This window comes from Penaeus monodon, chromosome 33, assembly GCF_015228065.2.
Source record: "Penaeus monodon isolate SGIC_2016 chromosome 33, NSTDA_Pmon_1, whole genome shotgun sequence".
NCBI classification, from domain to species: domain Eukaryota; kingdom Metazoa; phylum Arthropoda; class Malacostraca; order Decapoda; family Penaeidae; genus Penaeus; species Penaeus monodon.
In genome coordinates this window covers 10,292,942-10,293,315 of record NC_051418.1, presented here as the reverse complement: position 1 = coordinate 10,293,315, position 374 = coordinate 10,292,942, and the positions used below count along the sequence as shown (strand labels likewise).

At 37.7% G+C, this 374-nt stretch overlaps 1 protein-coding gene across 1 annotated transcript in view; it reads right to left on the bottom strand.

Annotated features, from left to right (window-relative positions):
- Window positions 1–374, bottom strand: part of LOC119593995 (CRAL-TRIO domain-containing protein C3H8.02-like) — a gene marked incomplete in the record, with an annotated part of 14,516 nt that overhangs the window by 5,545 nt on the left and 8,597 nt on the right. The window contains 1 exon segment of the mRNA XM_037943020.1: window positions 52–267. Coding sequence (XP_037798948.1) covers window positions 52–267 — 216 coding nt within the window.

The window sequence follows — 374 nt, the reverse complement described above, 5'->3', positions numbered from 1 at the left end:
AGGATACATTATATTAATAACTGTACATAACCTGATTCATTACTAACTTACAAGGATGTACACAATGTACTGAGTCATGTCATTAATATCACGGTTGTAAATGCTGTGATTTCGGACAGCAACATAGATCACTGGTCGCTTCTTCTTGTCTCGTTCATTTAAGATCACAGCAATTTTTGTTTTATCTACCCTTTTAATGCTTGGGGATTCTGCAGTGATGCTTGCAACATCAGACTTCCCTCGCCAAGCATCTGTTTCTAGTATTCTCTGTTAAAAGGAAATTGAATGAATACTTCATGTATTTCTCTTTCTGTACGAGAGAGCTCTGAAAATATGAAAGATATAGGTATGAGTGTGGGGTTGGGGGTGGGGGT